The sequence below is a fragment of the Plasmodium sp. gorilla clade G2 genome, assembly GCF_900097015.1.
Source record: "Plasmodium sp. gorilla clade G2 genome assembly, chromosome: 10".
NCBI classification, from domain to species: domain Eukaryota; phylum Apicomplexa; class Aconoidasida; order Haemosporida; family Plasmodiidae; genus Plasmodium; species Plasmodium adleri (nom. inval.).
The window spans coordinates 380,001-402,975 of record NC_041702.1 but is presented as its reverse complement, the minus strand read 5'-3'; the positions used below and the strand labels follow the sequence as shown (position 1 = coordinate 402,975).

Sequence of the window (22,975 nt, the reverse complement as noted above, 5' to 3'; positions counted from 1 at the left end):
TAAAATGTCATATATAGCCATAATAATATATATAAATATATGTTATATGTATATATGAACATAATATTATATATATATAATATATTATAATTATATTATTATAAAGGTACTAAAAAAATGAACAAATATATTATTATATATTGTATAAATAATTATACGGTATATAACTGTTTATATTATATATAATATATAATATACTATATATTTTAGATATAATTTGATAAATGTAATTATTTTTATAAATATTTTATATATATTTGAATATTGAGTATAAATAAAAAATATATATTATAATAATATAATAATAATTTATGTATATTTTATTTAAATTAAATTAAAATTAACATAAAATATATAATTTTTTATTATAAAAAAATATATATATTTTTTTTTATTTATTCTTTTATTCATATTATATATATATATATATTGTATTTACTTGTATATTTTATCATAATTATATTTATATATATGTACTTTTTTTTTTTAATTTTTTATTATTTTTTTTTTTTTTTTTACAAAACTTATAATAATATAATTATATTATCTTGTTCAGATCCTGTTGATTTATATGTTATATAATTGATTAATATATGAATTATTATTATATTTTATTATATACATATTATTTTTATATATATAATTTTTTTTTTTTTTTTCATGTCATTTTATATAATTCTTAATATATGTATGTGTTTGTTTTTAAGCTTATTCATGTTTTATGAAAATATGATAAAGATATACTTACACCTTTAAATATTGAGTACGATATAAAATATTATATAAAAGTTGTTATAGATATATATGTATAGTGATTTTTTTATATTATATGTATTAAAAATAATTAGATTATAAAATATAATATAATATAATATTATTTTGTTCTGTTTTATTTTAATTTTTTCTCTTCATTATTTTGAATATATATATATATATATATATATATATGTTCTATATAAAAATATGAATGTATGATGCTTTTATAAAAAAATAATGAAAAAGGGAAATAAAATAAAAGAATGATTTTTTTAAAATTATATGACATATAATATATACACAAGAACAAGAGAAGAAAAAAAAAAAAAAAAAAGAAAAAAATTAAAAAAGAAAAATAAAGCACATAGAATATATGTGTACTAAATGTAATATAGATATATTCCATTGTAATAAATATATATTATATATATATATATAATATATTATATATATGTATGTTTGCCTTTTCATATATTTTACCACATTTATTATAGAAAAAATTAAAATAAAACATTTTCCGTTTGTTAGAGATTAAAAAAAATAATAATAAAAAAAATAATAAAAAAAATAATAAAAAAAATAAAAAAAAAAAAAAAAAAAAAAAATAAAAATAAAAATGGTATCATTAAGATTAGATAATAATAGATATATATCATTTAACCAGGATTATGGTTGTTTGTGTATGGCCAATGAGAAAGGTTTCAAGATATACAACACAAACCCGTTTACTCAAACATATAGTAGAGGTAATAATTTAGATGTATAAAAAAATATGTGGAAATATTATATATATATGTATACATATATATGTGTTTATAATTATGTATATATATATATATATATATATATATATATATATTTTTTTTTTTTCGCAGATTTGACTGATAGAAATAAGAATGGCTTATACCTAGCCGAAATGTTATATCGATGTAATATTTTAGCAATTACAGGCAATAAGAATGATAAGAAAGGGAAATGGGCAAAAAATGTTTTGATAATATGGGATGATAGACAAATGAGAGAAATAGCTAAATTAACATTTTCATCAAATATTATAGGTGTAAGATTGTTAAGAGAAATAATTGTAGTTATATTAGAATATAAATTATGTATATATAGATTAAAAGATATAATATTACTTGAAACGTTAAATACTTCAAAAAATGTATCAGGTTTATGTTGTTTATCTAATATTGATAAAAATATTATTATTGCTTATTTATCACCAATAAAAGGAAGAGTAAATATTCATATATTCGAAATAAATTCAAGTGAAAATATACATGAAGAATTACCTTATATAAATTTTAAAACAAATTTGAGTATATATGCCCATGATAATTCTATTGGATGTATTAATTTAAGTAATGATGGTAAATTACTTGTTACATCATCAACAAAAGGTACTATAATTAGATTATTTAATACCTTTGATGGAACATTATTAAATGAATTTAGAAGAGGTACTAAAAATGCAAAAATTTTATCCTTAAATATCAGTGAAGATAATAATTGGCTATGTTTAACTTCTAGTAGAAATACAGTTCATGTATTTTCTATATATAAAAAAAAAAGACCTTTAAGAAAGGTGGATATTATATGTAAAGGTAAAAATGTATCTCCACCAGCTTTATTAAATTATGAAAAAGAATCAAAAAATAAAAAATCTTCTTTAAAATGTTTATTACCTTGTCATCCGTATTTAAATAGTGAATGGAGTTTTGCTTCATATAAATTACCAGGAAAAAAAATTTCATCCATTTGTGCATTTGTCAATGATCAAAATTGTATTATTGTTATCTGCTCAAATGGAATCATTTATAAATTAAGATTTAATGAACATATCGGAGGTGATATGTTTAAAATCTCATCACATAGTTTTGATTAATTTTTAGTAACCCTCACAAAATAATTATGACCAATAGCTACATTTCATAAATAAATAAATAAATAAATATATATATATATATATATATATATATATATATATGTATTAAATTAAACTTTTTTTTTTTTTAATAAACTTTTTAATAATCCCCTAAAAGCAATATATATATACATATAAAAATATATATAATTTATATAATATATATATATTATATATATATATTTGAACATCTTATTGAGCCCCAATGTGAAGATGGATCAAAAGAAATAAAAAAAAAGGAAGATGTCTTATACAAAAATGAACCAAGTTTTTGATTAATATATATGTAACAAGTTGTTAAAGCAGAAAAAAAAAAAAAGGAAAAAAAAAAAAAAAAAATTAAAAAATTAACACAAAAAAATATAAATATAAATATATATATATATATATATATATATATTCATTTTGTTTTATATTTGCTTTAAAAGAAAAAAAACAGTCTATACCATTTGATAAATTTACACATATCATAATCTGTATACATAAATATAGAATTAATTGCCTTTTCCATATTGATTATATTACACATATATATATTTATATATTTTCATTGGAACAATTTTATATCGATATTTCTTCCTTTTTTTTTTTTTTTTTGAATTCTAAATAATATATATATATATATATATATTTATTTATTTATTTATATCTTTATGTACTTACCTACATAATTATATTTTGAAAAATATATAATATTGCATTTTCTATAGAGAGCTAATAAAAAAAATAATAATAATAATAATGATAAAAGAAATAAAATCAAATAAAATAATAATAAAAAGAATAATTATTTATATTATTTATTTATTTTATTTTATTATTACTATTATTATTATTTTTTCATTTTGTGTTTTTCTTCTTGGCTTATTTTTATGTTTAATATATATATATATATATATATATATATATATACATATTTTTTGGAATATTAATTTTCCGCATATATAAATTTTAATTTTTTTTTTTTATTTATATTTTCATTTACTTTTTTTTTTTTTTTTCTTTCATTTATTCATTCACTTATTCTTTATTTTTTTTATTTTTGTTTTTTTTAAAAAGAAAAAAAAGAATAAAATATCATTTTTATTATATATATATATATATATATATATATATATATATATATGATATATATTAATAATCTGAAACATTAATTTTTTTTTGGAACCGAATTTAAAATTATTTTATTATAAAGTGTTTCTATAAAGATATGGTTTATTATTATGTCATTTAATGAATGTGCTTTGATATGTTGATATATTGTAAGCATATCATTAATATTATGTTTATCTAATAAGAATATGGAATAATTATATACCTTCTGAAATAATTTCTTATAAGTTATAAAAAAATGATAAATATCTTTACTAGTATATTGTTGATATAATGAATTCTTGTCAAAATTTATTAACATTATTTTTTCTAAATTTATGTGAAACTCTTTTATTAGTAAATCAAAAATATTTTTTTGGTTTATTTTCAGTTCATTTTTTGATGATGTATAATATATATTATGTAAGTCTTGTTCTTTTACTGATTGTAGAGATATATTTTTTTGATCTAAATTTAAATGATTAATAGTATGTTTTGTGTCTTCCAAATTTAATACGTTTATATATTTATTATGATTCATTTGGTTGATTTCTTGTTCGCTTTTTATTTTATTATTCATCATATGATTTTTTATTTTTATGATTTTATTGGATGATATTTGATTCATGTTTTGTATATCATAATGAATTAATTTGTTTAAGAAAAATTTATATTTTTTTAATAAATTTTCATTTTGAAAACACTTTTCTTTAAAGAGAAAAATGTTATATAGAATAAAAAAGTTAACCATGATATGTCTGTAACCTATCAAAGTATATATAAAAGTTTGTATATCACAATTAACTCTAGAATTAATAAGACTTAATATATAGATATTTATATATTCTATAAGATAATTATTAAAATATCTGTTCATAGATAAACCAATAGTATATGGTAGAATAAGAAATTCTTTCGAATTAATTTTATTAAATGTATTTATATATCTCATTTTTTTATTATACATATTTGATCTTTTTATTTTATTATGATTTAAATGATTTACTATATTTTTTTCTAATGGATCATTTGTTGAATTTTCTTCATCATCCAATAATTTGGGATTCGTTTTCATTTTTTCGATTTCGCTAATTAATCTATTCGATATATTTTCTAACAAATTAGTGTCGAATTTTTCGAATTTTGAAATAAAAAAAAATAATAATTTTAAATTATGAAAATCAAAATTTACTGAATTCTCATTGAAATAGTTCAAAATTTTGTTCAGTAAAAAATTGAACATATCATTTAATTTATAGAACGAGTTTATATAATCTATTAGACGATCCATATCGTTATTATCGTCTACTAATGTGTTATTATAATTGGATGTATTTGTAATAGCAGGGGGAAATATATTTGATATGTTTGACATATTTGACATATTTGATATGTTTGATATGTTTGACATATTTGACATATTTGACATATTTGATATGTTTGATATGTTTGACATATTTGACATATTTGACATATTTGATATATTTCTTATATTACTAGTAATATCATTTTCATCATCTAATATAATATCCTTTTTTTTTATCTTTTCATATATATAACCTTTTTCATCTTTTTTACATTTAATTAGGGAATAAATTAAAATGTCTATATTATCAATATGATCATATTTTTGTATATAATTATATATATAATTATAACACCCATGTTTGTTTTTCATTTCCTTATTATTTTCTTTAAGATACCTTTGAACAATTTTTAGTTCTGTCAATTTCGGTTTCTTATGAAGAATATTTTGAATATTTGAATTACATACATTTTGAAAATGATATATATATTTGGTAATATTTATTAGCTCTTTAAAATTACAATTTACATAACCACTCAAATTAAAAAAATTGATGGTATTGTTTATAAGAATACTAAATAAAAGAAATATTATATCTAGCTTTAAATAATTCAATTTGTATAAACATCCATATATTTCACATATTAGATAGGATGTTAACAGATTTTTATTTTTCGGTATTTCATTAAGAAGATTATTAACATAATGAATTTTGTTTTTATTTATAATATTGTTATAACATGGATGATCATTATTATTATTTATGTCCATGATATTCTCATTTTTTTGTTCCTTCCAAAGTTTATTCTTTCTCGTAAATTTTATAAGTTCTTGAACAAAATGAGGTACCTGATAATATTTTACATTTTTTTTATTAACGTTGCTATTTCTGGTTAATTTTATTTTTTCCTTTTTTATGTAAGACGGTAATCTTTTACTAACAATTAATAGAGGGTCTGCCTTTCTTCTTAATGAACTTATTTTGATCATTTATAAATATATTTTATTAAAACAATGAAATAAAAATATATATATATATATATATATATATATATATATATTTCTAAATTTATATGCATATTTTTTTTTTTTTTTTTGAATTTCCTCTATAATGTTCATATATATACCTTAAAGAAAACACCTTTATATAATTACAGAAAAGTCCCTCACATTTTTTATGAATTGTGTGTGGTAATGCTAAAACTTATGTATTTATGTATTTATTTATTTATTTATTTATTTATTTATTTTATTGTTCATACTTTAATTTAATACTTTTATTTATTTACATTCTTATTAGCATATTTTAATATTATATTAAAGATTATTTAATATAAATGTATTTAAATACAAATATATTATCAGAGGAATTGTGTTTATATCAACCAGAAAAATTAATATACTATATATTTTTTTATTAACATAATTCTTTTCTTTTTTTTTTTTCCATACACATTTATTCTTTATATTTTCTTTTTCATTTTTCCAGGTTATAACAAAAAGTAAAATAAAAAAAAAAAATATCAAAAAAAAAAAAATAAATAAAATATTCGTATATAGAAATTATATATGCATATTATATAATAGGAACAATGCAAAAAAAAAAAAAAAAAAAAAAAAAAAATTTTAAAGAAATATTGATTAAACTTTTTATTTTTTATATATGTGCAAGAGATAAAATATTATTTATTTTTTATTTTCTTCATATTCAATGACATCCCAAAAATTTCGATGCAATTTTTCCCAGGTTTTCATGTCATAATACTTTGGATTGCTACTTCTATAAAAAGGAGTGGTTTACGAAAGGAAAAAAAAAAAAAAAAAAAAATAAATAAATAAATAAATATATATATATATATATATAAAATAATGCATATAATTATTTTCATTAAGTTTTTATTATTAATTACTTCCAAGTATAAAGGGCTCTTTCGAGCCACATCAAATTAGATGTGCGCACATTTTTAATATTTTCATTTTCTATAAAAGCATTAACAGTTAATAAATGATTGTAATCTTGGTTGTTAATAAGTCCACCGAATTTTAGAATGTTATCCATAAAATCGCTTCGTTTAATATCATCTGATAATAAGCCTATATTGAACGTGAAACCTAAAAAGAAGATAATATAAAATAATAAAAATATGAAATAACATTTCAATCACGTATTTATTAATACAAATAAATCTATCAATTTCTATATCTATATATATATATATATATATATCATTTATATATCATTTATATGTACCCTTTAAAACTTGTTTTCGGTATTGATTCAATATAGTGCGAACAACAGGATATCTTAAAAAATAGTTATATATTTGATCATCTCTATTTTGTTCATTTGTTTCTTTTCGTTTAAATTGTTCTAACATTTTGTAAAAAATATCATGAATTTCATTTAATAATGACATTAAATAATATAATTGTTTATCATTATCTTTAAAATTGAATTCTGTTAAATTTTTTGGAATAAAGAAAGATTCATAATATTCATTGTTTTGTTTTATTTCATTATTATTTGTTGAAGTATTATTCATTTGGTTAATATGTTTTGAAGATTTAGATATTTTCACATTTGAATTTTTATTAGTTTTTTTTATAATTTTTTTTTTAACTTTCATTTTATATTTTTTTAATTCATTACGGGGATCATCATTTTTCTCAGAATTTTTTTTATAATTATTTTTATTCTTTTTATTTTTTTCATAACATTTTTTATTTTTTTCATCTTTTACATTTGAATATTTTCCATCCATATAATCATCCATATATGTATATTCTTCATCATTTTCATCTTTCAAATTTACAAATTCCCCCTCAAAATCATCATCTAAAAACATATGTATTTCATCCTCTTGATCTTTTAGATTTACAAATTCTCCTTCAAAATCATCTTCATCAGATGTATTCTCTTCACTTGGAATATCATCATTTGTTATGTCACATTTTGAACTCTCTATATATTCCTCTTCAGACATTTGAGAAGACGTTTGACTTTTCATTGTATCGTTTTCGTTTTTTTCAAAATAATTACATAAAAAATCTAAAACATACTTTTCGTATTTTCTGAAATTTTCCTCAGATATAAATTTTAAAATAATTTCATCTTCATATGATATATTTCTATGAACCGATTTTAACAAAGAATTTGGTGGTTGCACATAATTTTTTGTATCATTTCGTAAGAATGGTGTATTTATTTCACCATTTTTTATTTCATTATTTTTTTTACATTTTTTTTTTTTTTTTTTTTTATTAATAGATTTATTTACATCTAATAAATTGGTATTATTTTTTAATACATTTTCATTTGTTTCTTTTTCCTTTTCAAGAGATATTTTATTTTCTTCATACATAAAATTAACATTATTATTTTCAATTATTCCTTTTTGTACTGTTTGAAGAATGATATTTTCATCATAAAGTATATTATCTTCATTATATGATAATGATTGTAATGATTTTATTTCTTTATTTAATGTTTTATCTTTATTATCATATATATCATTTTGTTTATTTAAATAATTACTGTTATTATCTTCTAAAATATTTTGTTTGTCATAATTATATGACTCATCATATAATTCTATCAAATCATTTCTTGTATCTAAAAGGTATGTATTGTTATAACTATTAATATTATTATTATTATTATTATTATTATTGTTAACATTATTATATATATCAAATATATCATCTAACTCGTCGTCCTCCAAATTTAGATCACTCTCATTATCCGTTTCAAATTCTTTATCCAAGTCTATAAAATTGTTATCATTCATTTCTTCCATTTCATTATTAATATTTATCGAATTGTTCCCATCTAATAATGTTTCTTGATCATTTTTATTTCTCATTTGTAATGGTTCAATATATGTATTTCCATTCATATTTTGTGATAATTCATTATTCTGCGCTTGATTATTTTCAGTAATACAATATAAATCTTCCTTTATTTGTACGTCATAATTATTACTGTTATGTGTATTCATATTGGAGAAATGGACCTGATTATTCATATTATATAACATGATATTATTTTTACGAAATTTTAAAAATTCTTCATGTTCACTACATTTAAAATTTATAAAACGATATATATTTGATGTGAAATTTAAATATGACTGAGCAAAAGTAAAAAATTTAGTTAAGAAATATGGAGCTCTTTTAATATCTTCAAAAAAGTTAATATCAGGAAAATAATTATATCCATGTACTTTGATACAAGAACTATTTTCTTTCCATATATAATCACTATCGTCTATACATATAGATACACTACGATATGTTGGTAATATTTTATTTAAATGTTTCAAACTATTTAAACAATCCTTTCTAGAAAATACTCTATTTCCAAAAAATTTCCTAAGAGGATCTAATAAAAATAAACATGATTTTGCATGTTCTAATGTACCCATAGTATATAAATATATTTCATATTTTTCACTCATTGTTCTTAAAAATTCAATAACTCCTGGTCTTAGTTTATAGTAAATAATATAATCACCTTTTTGATATTTTACATTTGTTTTTAGAACACTAGATTCTAATTTCTCTATTTTCCTTTTTATCTGGTTATCATTAAAATCTTCATAGTGTATATATTTCCCTTTATGTTTTAATAAATTTATGGTATTTACCTTTTCTAAAAATTCACAATAATTTTGATACGACGCTTTTATATCTTCTATTTTGGGGTATATTTCGATGGAGTTTTTATTTTTACAATAGTGGGGATATATTAAGTCTTCCTTGATGAGAGTACCATCTTCCATACCACCATTATTATTATTATTATTATTATTAAGATTATTATTAATATTATTATTAATATTATTATTGTCCATATTATTATTATTGTTCACATTTATATGTTTATTTTGCATTTCCTTTGTCTGTATTTGCATATCACTTCTATCCATATAATTTTGCGTTTGCGTTTGTTCATTTTTATTTTTATTATTCATAGAGAAAATTTTTTCATTATTCAATTTGCATACAATTGGAGAAGCTTTTTTATTTTTGGTGTTCGATTTTATATCATCCGAATTGTTCGTATTAGATACTTGTGTATTTAATTCTTCTATATAATTTATTTCATTTTCTAAACTACCATTAATATCAGTAGTTATATTTATTATATCATTATTCACATTAACAGATAATAAGGAAAATGATGCATGTAAAAGTGTATTATCTAAATCTAGAACTAAGCAAAGTTTTTTTTTATCTATAATTGTTCTCATTCTTTCTTTTTCTAAATCAATTGCTTTATCAGTATTTATATATAATTCATTTTGACCTGGTAAGAAACTTGGAGTAACAAAATATTTTTGTTCTTCACTTTTATTAATTTCTTCTTGATTTAAAAGACAGTTAGTACAAATCCCTGAGAATATAATTTCATGATTACATTTGACATCAAGAATTTCACATAATAATTCATTTGCATTATTAATATATATATATTCTTCATTTTGATGATTTTTTAAAATATTTATTTTCCCATTATTATTACTTCTTAAAAAAATATTATTATTTTTTATTTCACAATTTTTTCTATTATTTAAAATAAAATTTATTACATTTTTCTTTTCATTATATTTTGAATCCAAACTAATTACATTTGTATCATCTTTTTTATTCAACTCATTATTTTTAAGCTCACTATTTATAACATTATCATTAATGACACTTTTGCTATTATCAGAATTTTCATTTATATTTTCATCTTTTACACAGTTATTCTTATTCTCATTATGATTAATATTATTATTAGGTGGTAAAGAATTACTTTCCTCGGTTTTATTAGAGTCATGTAAATTATTTATATTTTTATTAGAACATGTTGAATTTATATCCTTTACAATATGTTCATTATTTAAACATATTTGATTATTATTTATATCATTGTAATTATCTTGTTTAAGTACTATGTCATTCCCTTCTTTATTCTCAATAATATTATTATCAACATTGTTTTTAGTATTATAGTTTTCCTTTTCAATGTGTTCTTCCTTAATAGAAGGTTGTACCTCTTGATTCTTCTCCTCACCTGCAATTACTTCTTCATTCTCTTCAATTATAAAAGCTATAATCTGATTAGAGCTAACCATTGAATTATTATCCACAGTCCATTTTAATTTACAAGGTAGTCTTACACCTTCCGGTAAATATATATTTCTCATATCCATAATGAAAAGAAAAAGTTAAATTTCATACAATATCTTAAATTTATTAAAAAAAAAAAATAAATATATAAACAAAGAGGTAACAGAAAAAAAAATATATATACATATATATATATATATCAACTTATTAAATGTTAAGAATCATATTTAAATCAAAATTGAAAAAAAAAAAAAAAAAAATGGGGAGAAAAAATTAACAAGTATTTGACACAATTGAAAAATGGGGTAAGAAAAAAAAGGAGGAAATTAAAAAGATATAATTAATATATAAAAGCTTTTACATAATGATAAATAAAAAAATAATGAACAAAAATATATATATATATATATATATATATATATATTTTTATTATAATTGAAAAGTGTAAAATATTGATGTATATTTTTGTGTATATAAATCGTTTTTGTTTTATAATATATAAATGTTCCAAAAAAATAATTAGTAATATAAAATAAAATGAAATAATTAGGTTTCACATAGTTATTTTGTAAAATATATTATGCTTCACAAAACTTTCAAAATATTAAATTATATAAATATATATATATTATATATATTATATATATATTATTTTTGTATATTAATTGGTTTGGCAAAAATCTGGTACAATTATTAATAATATTCTAAGGTGTACATTAAAAATTAAATATATATATATATATGTATATATATATACAAATAATTTATTTATTTATTTATTTATTGTTTTTATTATATTATCAAAATAGTGTGTAAATTTTTCTTTTGTTTCTTTTTATATTTTCCTTTTTGCATAATATTTATTCTTTTGTTATTGTATTTTCGTAAGTTTTGAAGTGTTCTGTTATACTATTCTGTACATTATATATATTATATATATATGTATATTTTTTTTTTTTTTTTTTACGACATTATGGTTTTATAAAATATTTTACTTTTTAATTATGTCTAATATGGTTTATCATTGTAATGTATATCCTTTATTATATTATATATATATATATATATATATTATATTATATAATAAGGTGAAAATATTTATAAGTTTGTTTATTAAAGGTTAGTGCAATTTTAATTCACTGAAGAATTTTTTTTTTTTCTTTTTTTTGATTATATGATAGGATATATTTATTATTTATTACTTGTTATTATAATATATATATATATATATATATATATATTTATAATATTTGGTGGATGCACATATCTAATAATATATAAATATATTAACTTTTAAATAAAATAAAAAAAAAACTGAATACTAAACAAAAATATAATTCAACTGTATCTCATTTTCTTTGGGTTATGACTCTGTTCGATTTATATAATATATTTTTTGTAGCATATATAAATTAAGAGGAATTCATTTTATTAATATTACAAACTAGACAAACATATATTAAAAATATATAATAAAAAAATACACATATAAAAGAAATATATATACAGGAATAAATGAAAAGTCATATTTATACTTATATAATAATGTCTTTATATTTATTCATTAATATATTCTATATATTTCTTCCTCATTATTAATATGAAATATTTACAAACGAAATTAAAAAAGTCACAAATTTATCCAACTACAAAAAAATATATATATGTATAAATTTTTGTAATAATATTTATATTTAATATGTATAATAAATTATAGTAAAGTATAGGTTGATCCTTTCTGAACAACATACTTTTTTATTTATATCAAATAATAAAAAAAAATTTTAAAAAATACAAACATTAATATTATATAATTTAAAACATAGAATTTATAATAAAATATCGGTCTGATTTTTTTTTTTTTTTTTTTTTTTTTTTTTTACTTTTTATGGTGATATATAAATAAAGAACTAATATATATATATAAACAAATTTTAAAAATAGATGGTGATTTATTAAAAGTACATATATAAAATAATATTAAAAAAAATATACAATATATAAATTATTATAAACAAAATATACTTATTTATTTTTATTACCCTTTTACAGAATATATTTATTAAATACTTTTTTCTCTTTTTCATAATAAAAAAAAAAAAAAAAAAAAAAAAAAAATATTAATTATATGTAGATTATTAAAAAAATATACATAGATTCATTTTGTTATATAATATAAGTATAATATAAATTAAATATAAATTTTTTATAATATATACCATAAAAAAATAAATAATATTACTATATTATATATATATATATATATAAAATAACAAGTGCATAATATAAAAAAATAATATATTTATATTCATGTATGCATATTCTTTTTTCTCTAATTGAAATATATTATATATATATTATATATATATATAATTATAATATTTTAAAATTTTGATAACATTAACTTTTTGTCATGCCTTATATTTTGATAAATGTAATTTTTATAAAAACTCTTTCTTGTATATTATAATAAATATATAACATTTTATTATACTGTCGCCACCTTCACCTAAATATTAGTAGAAATACAATATTAAATGAGTATTTTCTTATTTTATTTTATTTCTTCATACATTTTTCGAATTCAATAAATAAAAATAATAGTTTGAATAAAATATATTTTTCAAATTAATTTTTTCTTTTTCTTTTTTAAAATGTTATCTACATATTTCTATGATGAATTGAAATAGAAAAAAATAAAATAAAAATAAAAAATAAAAGAAAATAAAATAAAAGAGAACAATTATAAATAAACATATATATATAATATATATATATATTAGAAAAAATATTTCATATATATAAGTATAATAAGTATGTAGATATCTTTTTTTGAATTTTTTATGATCCCATTTATTAAAAAAAATATATATAGAACATAATTACCTATTATTATATATTTATACATTTTATATATATTTTTATATTTTTATTTTTTTATTTTTATTTTATTTTAATTTTTTTTGTTTTTTTTTGAAATGGAAGGAGAGGAGTACGACAAAATTTTGGTATTGAATTTCGGTTCTCAATACTTTCATCTTATTGTAAAAAGATTAAACAATATTAAGATATTTAGTGAAACGAAAGACTATGGTGTTGAATTAAATGATATTAAGGATATGAATATAAAGGGAGTTATATTATCAGGTGGTCCTTATTCAGTTACTCAGGCTGGTTCTCCTCATTTGAAGAAAGAAGTATTTGAATATTTTTTAGAAAAGAAGATTCCAATTTTCGGTATATGTTATGGTATGCAAGAAATAGCAGTACAAATGAATGGTGAGGTTAAGAAATCGAAGACATCAGAATATGGATGTACTGATGTGAACATATTAAGAAATGATAATATTAATAATATAACATATTATAGTAATTTTTGTGATAGTTCATCTGCTATTGATTTATATTCAAATTATAAATTAATGAATGAGACCTGTTCTTTATTTGAAAATATTAAAAATGATATTACAACAGTTTGGATGAATCATAATGATGAGGTTACAAAAATTCCAGAAAATTTTTATTTAGTTAGTTCAAGTGAAAATTGTTTTATATGTTCTATATATAATAAAGAATATAACATATATGCTGTTCAATATCATCCAGAGGTATATGAATCATTAGATGGAGAATTAATGTTTTATAACTTTGCATATAATATATGTAAATGTAAAAAACAATTTGATCCCATACGTTATCATGAATTAGAATTAAGAAATATAGAAAAATATAAACATGATCATTATGTTATCGCAGCTATGTCTGGTGGTATAGATAGTACTGTTGCTGCTGCATATACACATAAAATTTTTAAAGAACGATTTTTTGGTATCTTTATTGATAATGGCTTGTTAAGAAAAAATGAAGGAGAAAATGTATATAAGTTTTTAAAATCTATATTTCCTGATATGAATATAACAAAAATTGATGCTTCTGAAAATTTTTTATCAAACCTCCAAGGTGTTACAGATCCAGAACAGAAGAGAAAAATTATAGGGAAATTATTTATTGAAGAGTTTGAAAAGGCAGTAAACAATATAGATATAGATATAAACAAAACATTTTTATTACAAGGTACTCTATATCCAGATATTATTGAAAGTAAGTGTTCAAAAAATTTATCAGATACAATTAAAACTCATCATAATGTAGGAGGGTTACCAAAAAATTTGAAGTTTAAATTATTTGAACCATTCAAATATTTATTTAAAGATGATGTTAAAACATTATCAAAAGAATTAAACTTACCAGATGAAATTACTAATAGACATCCATTCCCAGGACCTGGATTAGCAATTAGAATTATTGGAGAAATAGATAAACAGAAATTAAATATATTAAGAGAAGTTGATGATATTTTTATAAGCGATTTAAAACAATATGGATTATATAATAAAATCAGTCAAGCTTTTGCTGTACTTTTATCATCAAAATCGGTAGGTGTAAGAGGTGATGCAAGATCATATGATTATGTTTGTGTTCTTAGAGCTGTCAAAACATCATCTTTTATGACAGCTAATTGGTATCAAATACCTTATGATATTCTAGATAAAATTACTACTAGAATATTGAGCGAAGTAAAAGGTGTCAACAGGATATTATATGATATATCATCCAAACCCCCAGCAACAATTGAATTCGAATGAAATATGGAAATATATATATATATATATATATATATATATATGTGATAGCTACATGATTTTTATTCATCACCATATTATCAATACAAATACATTAATTTTTAGATAGTATTATATATTACGTAAAATAAATATTTTGTAATTTATTATAAAAAAAAAAATTATTTTTTATTTATATATATATTATTTTTTTTTTTTACATATTTTACAATTTTGAATTATTAAGAATAAAAATCCAATTTTGTTTTACCTTTATATTAAATATAATTACATTTTTCTGAACACGAAATATTACAACACGACTTATTTTTTTTTAAATGCATATAGATATATCTCGAAGTATAAAAAAAAAAAAAAAAAAGTAAAGAAAAGAAAATAAAAGAAAATTTGTTTACCCATAAATTTTAAAATATATTACAACTTAAATATATAAACATACATATATATATATATATATATATGTTCATTTGTATAATGAAGCAAGACATATATAATTATATGGAAAAAAAAAAAAAAAAATTAAAATATCTTCACATAGCTCCATTTAAATATATTTTTTTATTGTGTTCATTTTATAACACATTATGGATCTATTTTTTTTTTTTTTTAATTCTTTTATTCAATTATATAATTATAAATATGGAGACTACTAATCATCATCATCATAATAATAACATATAAAAGTTATCACGTCCTCTGCAATAGTTTTTGAAATATATATATAAATATTACGCCTAACATTATAAATTTAAATAATATAGAAAATAAAAAATATATATACATACATATATGTGGTATATATATATATATATATATATAATATATCAATATCTTATAAGCAATAAATAATACATTAAATTTAACATTTCGTAATATTTAAATATTTTTAAAATATCATTGTAATTTTTTTTTTTTTTTTTTAAATGAAGTACTTATAAATGATCTAATAATGTGATATATTTATTTTATATAAAAATAAAGAAATATATATGTTAATATTTATTTTAATAAAATAAAATAAAAAAATATACATATTTATTAATATATATTAAGTATATATATAATAACATGTTATTTATATAGATCAAGAATAAAATACTACTTTATCTATCATATATTCATATATTTATTTTTTTTAATTTTATATAATTATTATATATATATATATATATATATATATATATATATTACTTATTTATAAGAGCATAATCGTTGTATTTTAATTTTTTGTGTTGTTATGAATTGTTTTTTTTCTTTTTTCTTTTTTCTTTTTTCTTTTTTCTTTTTTTAAATGCAACTATCAAAAATTTAAATATTTTAATATAATTTTTTGTTTTTGAATGATCATTTTATAAGGATTTATATACATATTAGAATATATCTACAAATTATAATATAGTGTATATACATATATGTATAGTTGTTTATTTTTATGTTTAATTTTGTTTTGTTATTTGTCCTAAAAATATATGTATATGTATATATATATATATATATTGGTTAATAGATTTACAATATAAACCATAAAAGAATAATAAAAAGTATAAATATACATATAAAAATAAACAAATTCATTTTAATGTGTTTATCATATGAGAAATAAGAAAATTCTTTTTATTCATTATAATTCTTATATTATTGATATATCTCATATGTGTTACATAAAAGGTACTTTATATATATATATATGTATATAGTTATAATTTATTAACATATATGTTTAATACATCATATTTATTATTATATCATTTTATTTATTTATTTGTTATTTCTTTTTCTTTTTATTTATAATTCATAATTAACACTTATTCATTTATAGATATAAAAATTTATAGTAACAGCGTTTACCTAATTAATCGTTACATATATTATATATGCATATTTAATTAAATAATAATTTAGTTTCATATTTTTTTGTATTTATAAAAAAAAAATAATGGAAAATATAAAAAATGAACAAGTTGTGAAATTGCTAGAACTATGGAATGTATTTAAGAAACCTCAATATTTAATTGATGAGACAGTAGAACTATTAAAAAAAAATGATGAAGAAGAATTAAAATATTTATTTTTAAAAAGATTAAATTTTGGTACAGCTGGATTAAGAGGTAAAATGGGTGTTGGTTTTAATGCAATGAATATAGTTACAATAATGCAAACAACACAAGGATTATGTTCATATTTAATAAATACTTATGGTTTACATTTATGTAAAAATAGAGGTATAATTTTTGGATTTGATGGTAGATATCATTCTGAATCTTTTGCTCATGTAGCTGCTTCTGTTTGTTTATCTAAAGGATTTCGAGTTTACTTATTTGCTCAAACAGTTGCTACACCTATATTATGTTATTCAAATTTAAAAAAGAATTGCTTATGTGGTGTTATGGTTACTGCTTCTCATAACCCTAAATTAGATAATGGTTATAAAGTATATGCTTCTAATGGTGCTCAGATAATCCCACCAGTTGATAAAAACATTTCGAATTGTATATTAAATAATTTAGAACCTTGGACAGATACATATGAATATTTAAATGATAATTTCTATTTAAAAGATACATCCTTAGTTGAAGATATATATTTTGAAATGTATGATTCTTTTATGGATGATTTAAAACATGAATTTAATTTTAATTGTTATAGAAATTCACGTACCAAACTAGCTATTGTATATTCACCTATGCATGGGATTGGTAGAAAATTTGTACAAGGTCTTATGCATGTAGTAGGTTTTAATAACTTACTTACAGTTCCACAACAAGCATTACCAGATCCAGATTTTTCAACAGTATCATTTCCTAATCCAGAAGAAAAAGGAGCATTAGATATGTCTATGGAACTGGCTGATAATGTATGTAGTCCTATAGTAGTAGCTAATGATCCTGATGCAGATAGATTTGCATGTGCAGAAAAATTTAATAATAAATGGAAAGTCTTTTCTGGTGATGAATTAGGAATCATTTTTGCCTACCATTTAATGAAACAATATGAAAAGAAAAACATTGATAAATCCAAACATGTTTTCTTATGTACAGTTGTGTGTTCAAGGATGTTAAAAAAATTATGTGAAAAATATGGTTATAAATATGATGAAACACTTACAGGATTTAAATGGTTAATAAATAAAGCTATAGAATATAATGAACAAAATTATACTATTCTATATTGTTATGAAGAAGCTCTAGGACATGCTCTAACACGACATGTTAAAGATAAATGTGGTATATCAGCATTAGGTTACTGGATAGAAATAGCAGTATACTTATATGAAAATAATTTAACATTCCATCAATATTTAGAAACTATTAGAGGAGAAATAGGTTATTTTGTAAATAATAATGGTTATTATATTGTACTTGATTCTAACGATATTGTAAGTATATTTAATGAATTTAGATCTAATGGTTTATATAAAACGAATTTAGGTTCATACAAAATTATACATATTAGAGATTTAACAACAGGTTATGATTCTACTACTGAAGATAAAAAATCCTTAATTGCACCTACACCAGATTCTCAAAATATTACTATACATTTTGAAAATACAGCTATTCTAACTATTAGAGCAAGTGGTACAGAACCCAAAGTAAAATGGTATGCAGAAATTTCTAGAGATACGTATGAACAAGCCAAAAAGGAGATAGACCAACTAATAGATGAAGTTATGCCTATATTTATGCAACCAAATAAGTATAACGTAAAGAGGTCATAAATGATAACATTTTAAAATAAAGTACTTATATTTTGTTAAATCCAAAAAAAAAAAAAAAAAAAAAATTAAAAAAGAATAATCTGTTTATATATTTTATCCTTTATACATGATTATTATAATTACATGAATACACACAAATATAAATAAATCAATAAATACATATATATATATATTTTTCATGTTATAAATTCATAATGTGTTTTATTATAAACCATTAAAGTTATGGAAATAATAATACTCATAATTATCAATACATATATATATATATATATTTAAATTAAAATTTGCACTTTTAAAAAAAAGAAAAAATGTTAACCCATTTTTACAATAATTTTTATATATACATATATATTTATATATATGAAACCACTCACTCATTTTTTATATTTAGAAAAAAAAATTTTTTTTTTATTATTATTAATTTCTCTAATTTTATGCTATTATAATTTTGAAAACAACAAAAAAACATTTTTATATAATAACACATACAGTTATAAATTCATCATTTTAATTTATAATTACGTAGGAAATATTATATATATATATAATATATATGTAGCTCTTTTATATTTGACATATGCGAAGGACGAAAAAAGAAAATATTAAATGTAGGAATATCAAAGAATCCTATTTAAATACAATACCATTGTGATAATTAAAAAGTAATGATTTTAAATTTATCATTATAATAAATATATTAAAATTTAAAAAGCTAAGCATAATATGAAAATACAAATATTATACATATATATATATATCCGTGTTTCTTGTTCCTCTTTTTTTTTTTTTTTTTTTTTTTTCCTTTTTGAATGAGGTCGAGATGGATATGATTTCTTTAAATATTAATTTTATATTTATAAGAAATATGAAAAAAGAAATTGAATTTTATCATAACATAATGATATTTTCATACATGTATTATATATATATTATATATGAGTTACATATGTATTTTTAATACACATATATATAATATATATAAGATAATAAATTATGTATATATATAATATATATTATCCATATAATGTAGAGTAAAAAAAAAAATGTAAAGATAATGAGGCATATATAAAAAAAAAATAAATAAAATAAAATAATTGGAATATATATATATATAATATATATATTATTAAAATTGAAATATATATATATATAAATGTATTATATATTTTATAGTATTTTTTTTTCTTTCCTCCGTTTCGTTTTAATTTCATAACATTTAGATATATGTAATAGGAAATAGATAGTTAGTATCTGAAATATGTTTATGATCTCTTCATTTTAGGGTATAATAAATATTCTACATTAACATATTAATAATAATTAAAATACAAAATATATATTTTTATAAAAATAACATCTCATAAGAAAATACATAATATATAAAAAATATATATATTATAAATATATATTTTTTTTTTTTTTTTTTTTTTTTTTTTTTCCATTTTCCTTTTTCCCCTTTAAAGTATATTATTAAAATTTTTAAAGTATAACATTTTAAAATTATTTTATATTTATTATAAAAATATAATATTTAAAATTAATACAAATTTTAATATAAACTTATCATTACACAAAAAACCAAAAATATATATGTAATTCATTACATTAAAGAAAATATATTTTTTTATTTGTATATATATTATTATTATATTTTTAAATAATACGTATATATATAAATATAAACATATATGTATTCTTCTATATATAATAATATGTCATTATAAAAAATATCTTTTTATATAAACATAATCATATATTAATATTTAATAAAAGTAATATGCAATTTTGTATATATTATTATATACATTAGGCAAAAATATTTTAATTAATATTTAAATATAAAAAATTTTTTTTTTTTTTTTTTTATCTTTATATCTTAACATTCTTTAGAAAATGCCAATACCAAATAAGTAAAAAAATAAAATGAATTTATAGAACAACATGTTATATAAATGTTATATAAATGTTATATAAATGTTGATGTTAATATATGAATTTTATATGCATATATATTTTAATTTATATATAAAAGTGTATATTAATAGTATCATAACAACATAAATATATATATATTATATGTGTATTAATTTTATAGTCCAGGAGCTGGTGAATATGCCTTTGATCCCATCTTCGTAAAGGATGACGATGGTTATGACCTTGAATCTTTTTTGATCCCTGCTCATTATAAAGTATAAAAAAAAAAAATTAAATATATAAATTGTTTATCATGAACCATGATACATTGAATGCATATATATATAAGAATACACATATAGAAATATTTCTAAATTAAGACATATATATATATATATATATATATATATTATAATACTTGTATTTTATTTGGATAAATATATTTTTATATATCTTATTAATTATTTTTTATTTTTGTAGAAATATCTTACCAAGGTCTTAGTTCCAAATGGTGCTATAAAAAACCGTATCGAGAAATTAGCTTATGACATTAAGAAAGTATACAACAATGAAGAATTTCATATTCTTTGTTTATTGAAAGGATCTCGTGGATTTTTTACTGCTCTCTTAAAGCACTTAAGCAGAATACATAATTATAGTGCCGTTGAAACCTCCAAACCATTATTTGGTGAGCACTATGTACGTGTGAAATCATATTGTAATGATAAGTCAACAGGTACTTTAGAAATAGTAAGTGAAGATTTATCTTGCTTAAAAGGAAAAAATGTATTAATTGTTGAAGATATTATTGATACTGGTAAAACATTAGTACAGTTTTGTGATTATTTAAAAAAATTTGAAATCAAAACAATTGCTGTTGCTTGTCTTTTTATCAAAAGAACACCTTTGTGGAATGGTTTTAAAGCTGATTTCGTTGGATTTTCTATTCCAGACCACTTTGCTGTTGGTTACAGTTTAGATTATAATGAAGTATTCAGAGATCTTGATCATTGTTGTTTAGTTAACGATGAAGGTAAAAAGAAATATAAAGCAACCTAATTATAAACACACTTATTGAAGTCATGAAAAAAATATGAGAGCCATTGTATTTATATTAATTTAACAAGAAAATTTAAAAAAAAAAAAAAAAAAAAAAAAAAAAAAGAGAACGATGTATTTCATATTTACAAAAATGTGTATATGTATAAATATATTGTATATATATATATATATATATATATTTTTATGTACATATTTTATATATAACTTATAATGAATGTGAACAATAAAAAAAAAAAAAAAAAAAAAAAAAAAAATTAAAGAGATCTTTTTTAAATGTTCATTAAAATATATGTAATTTTTAATAACTGCATAAATGTATTAATAAATATTTTTTTTTCTAATGTTTTAAAACTTATTACACACGAATAACTTATATCTTTTAATTATACATGGCATATAAAATAAAAATAAAATAAAACACAACAAAACAAAACAAAATA

General features: G+C 18.2%; 6 protein-coding genes across 6 annotated transcripts; 4 read left to right on the top strand and 2 right to left on the bottom strand.

The window, feature by feature from the left end:
* Positions 1 to 1,372: 1,372 nt before the first annotated feature.
* Positions 1,373 to 2,644, top strand: PADL01_1011300 (autophagy-related protein 18, putative; the record flags this gene model as incomplete). The annotated part of the gene is made up of 2 exons (XM_028682169.1): positions 1,373 to 1,502; positions 1,632 to 2,644. 2 exons carry the CDS (start codon positions 1,373 to 1,375, stop codon positions 2,642 to 2,644), a joined length of 1,143 nt encoding a protein of 380 aa, XP_028538474.1.
* A 1,189-nt stretch (positions 2,645 to 3,833) lies between these two features.
* Positions 3,834 to 6,071, bottom strand: PADL01_1011200 (conserved Plasmodium protein, unknown function; the record flags this gene model as incomplete). Its single annotated transcript, XM_028682168.1, has 1 exon — positions 3,834 to 6,071. One exon carries the CDS (start codon positions 6,069 to 6,071, stop codon positions 3,834 to 3,836), a length of 2,238 nt encoding a protein of 745 aa, XP_028538473.1.
* A 696-nt stretch (positions 6,072 to 6,767) lies between these two features.
* Positions 6,768 to 11,281, bottom strand: PADL01_1011100 (NLI interacting factor-like phosphatase, putative; the record flags this gene model as incomplete). The annotated part of the gene is made up of 3 exons (XM_028682167.1): positions 6,768 to 6,861; positions 6,992 to 7,193; positions 7,333 to 11,281. The coding sequence occupies 3 exons, from the start codon at positions 11,279 to 11,281 to the stop codon at positions 6,768 to 6,770; spliced, it is 4,245 nt and encodes a 1,414-aa protein (XP_028538472.1).
* Positions 11,282 to 14,176: 2,895 nt separating this feature from the next.
* Positions 14,177 to 15,844, top strand: PADL01_1011000 (GMP synthetase; the record flags this gene model as incomplete). Its single annotated transcript, XM_028682166.1, has 1 exon — positions 14,177 to 15,844. The coding sequence occupies one exon, from the start codon at positions 14,177 to 14,179 to the stop codon at positions 15,842 to 15,844; it is 1,668 nt and encodes a 555-aa protein (XP_028538471.1).
* A 1,933-nt stretch (positions 15,845 to 17,777) lies between these two features.
* PADL01_1010900 (phosphoglucomutase, putative) lies at positions 17,778 to 19,559 on the top strand (the record flags this gene model as incomplete). Its single annotated transcript, XM_028682165.1, has 1 exon — positions 17,778 to 19,559. The coding sequence occupies one exon, from the start codon at positions 17,778 to 17,780 to the stop codon at positions 19,557 to 19,559; it is 1,782 nt and encodes a 593-aa protein (XP_028538470.1).
* A 1,893-nt stretch (positions 19,560 to 21,452) lies between these two features.
* Positions 21,453 to 22,532, top strand: PADL01_1010800 (hypoxanthine-guanine phosphoribosyltransferase; the record flags this gene model as incomplete). Its single annotated transcript, XM_028682164.1, has 3 exons — positions 21,453 to 21,469; positions 21,655 to 21,748; positions 21,954 to 22,532. The coding sequence occupies 3 exons, from the start codon at positions 21,453 to 21,455 to the stop codon at positions 22,530 to 22,532; spliced, it is 690 nt and encodes a 229-aa protein (XP_028538469.1).
* Between the last annotated feature and the right edge of the window lie 443 nt (positions 22,533 to 22,975).